A 984-nucleotide genomic window follows, 5' to 3' on the forward strand; every position below is an offset into this window, starting at 1 on the left:
TGGAAACGATTTGCTGATCCTATCATTTTTTATCTTGATTACAGCAGATGCTATCTCTACACTGAAAATGGAAAACATGCAAAGTGTCTCTGGAAAACAAGATAATTCCATAATGAAGTCCATTGAGCAAAGAGCACGCTCTAGAGGGCGTAGCGACTTAATGACTCAACGTCTGAAAAATCGAGAGAGGCAACGAAGATACAGGGCTCGCAAGCGTCTAGAAGCCGAAACCAAGAAGCCTTTTGTTGTACAAGAGACTCCAGCAGTGCAAGTAGAGCTACAACCAAATGGGAATCACAACAGCTTTGTGACTCAACCAAATGAGAACCACAACAACTTCATGACCCGCATATATTGCAAACGGGATTGGAAAAAGGATGCACGGCGGGTTCATCTTCTGAAGCACCAAGATACAAATGGATCAATTGATCATTCTTCAACATTAACTAGTGTTCCTGAGGTTGCATGTTTAGCTGTTGGGAATAAGACAGAATCCATGCTAGAGAGGGAAGTTCAGTTTGGATCTTCTGTTGTTGTCAATAATGAAACTCCTAATAGAGGCTTGCTGGGTAGAAGAGATTGGAAAGCAGAAGCTAGAAGAAAGAAAAGTTAGTGTATTTTTAATTCTTCTTTACCAGAAAGAATTTATCAGTTTTCCCTGTTGAATTTTTCTGTTGTATAATACAATATTGTATAATGTAAAGAATGCTGGATAGCCTGTTACATTTTGGCAGGTTATGATGTTATAAGCAACTAGCCATCATGGATGGAACTCTCTTCTTATATTCAACTAATATGGAGGTTCTTGTACTGTAATTTCAAGAGCAAACTAGATTGACTTTCTTTGAGATTTGAGATTTGGAAAAAAAAAAATCATGACTCCCTTTTATTTGTGGTAAATTACATGGACCTCTGTTACCTAATTTCTTTTTGGAAGAGATTAGTGTAATCACGGAAGGACTAGAGAGAGGAGTGTATAGGGTT

At 38.0% G+C, this 984-nt stretch overlaps 1 protein-coding gene across 2 annotated transcripts in view; it reads left to right on the forward strand.

Annotated features, from left to right (window-relative positions):
- The window catches only part of LOC107642317, a 3,117-nt gene extending 2,275 nt beyond the window's left edge, over positions 1 to 842 (forward strand). Inside the window, exon 2 of one of the 2 annotated variants that reach the window (XM_016345627.2) lies at positions 48 to 842. In XM_016345627.2, coding sequence (XP_016201113.1) covers positions 68 to 613 — 546 coding nt within the window. In that variant the 5' untranslated portion in view covers positions 48 to 67 and the 3' untranslated portion in view covers positions 614 to 842. Of the gene's footprint in view, positions 1 to 44 lie in introns of both variants that reach the window. The other variant, XM_016345628.2, reaches the window with a different exon arrangement.

This window comes from Arachis ipaensis, chromosome B05 (assembly GCF_000816755.2).
Source record: "Arachis ipaensis cultivar K30076 chromosome B05, Araip1.1, whole genome shotgun sequence".
NCBI classification, from domain to species: domain Eukaryota; kingdom Viridiplantae; phylum Streptophyta; class Magnoliopsida; order Fabales; family Fabaceae; genus Arachis; species Arachis ipaensis.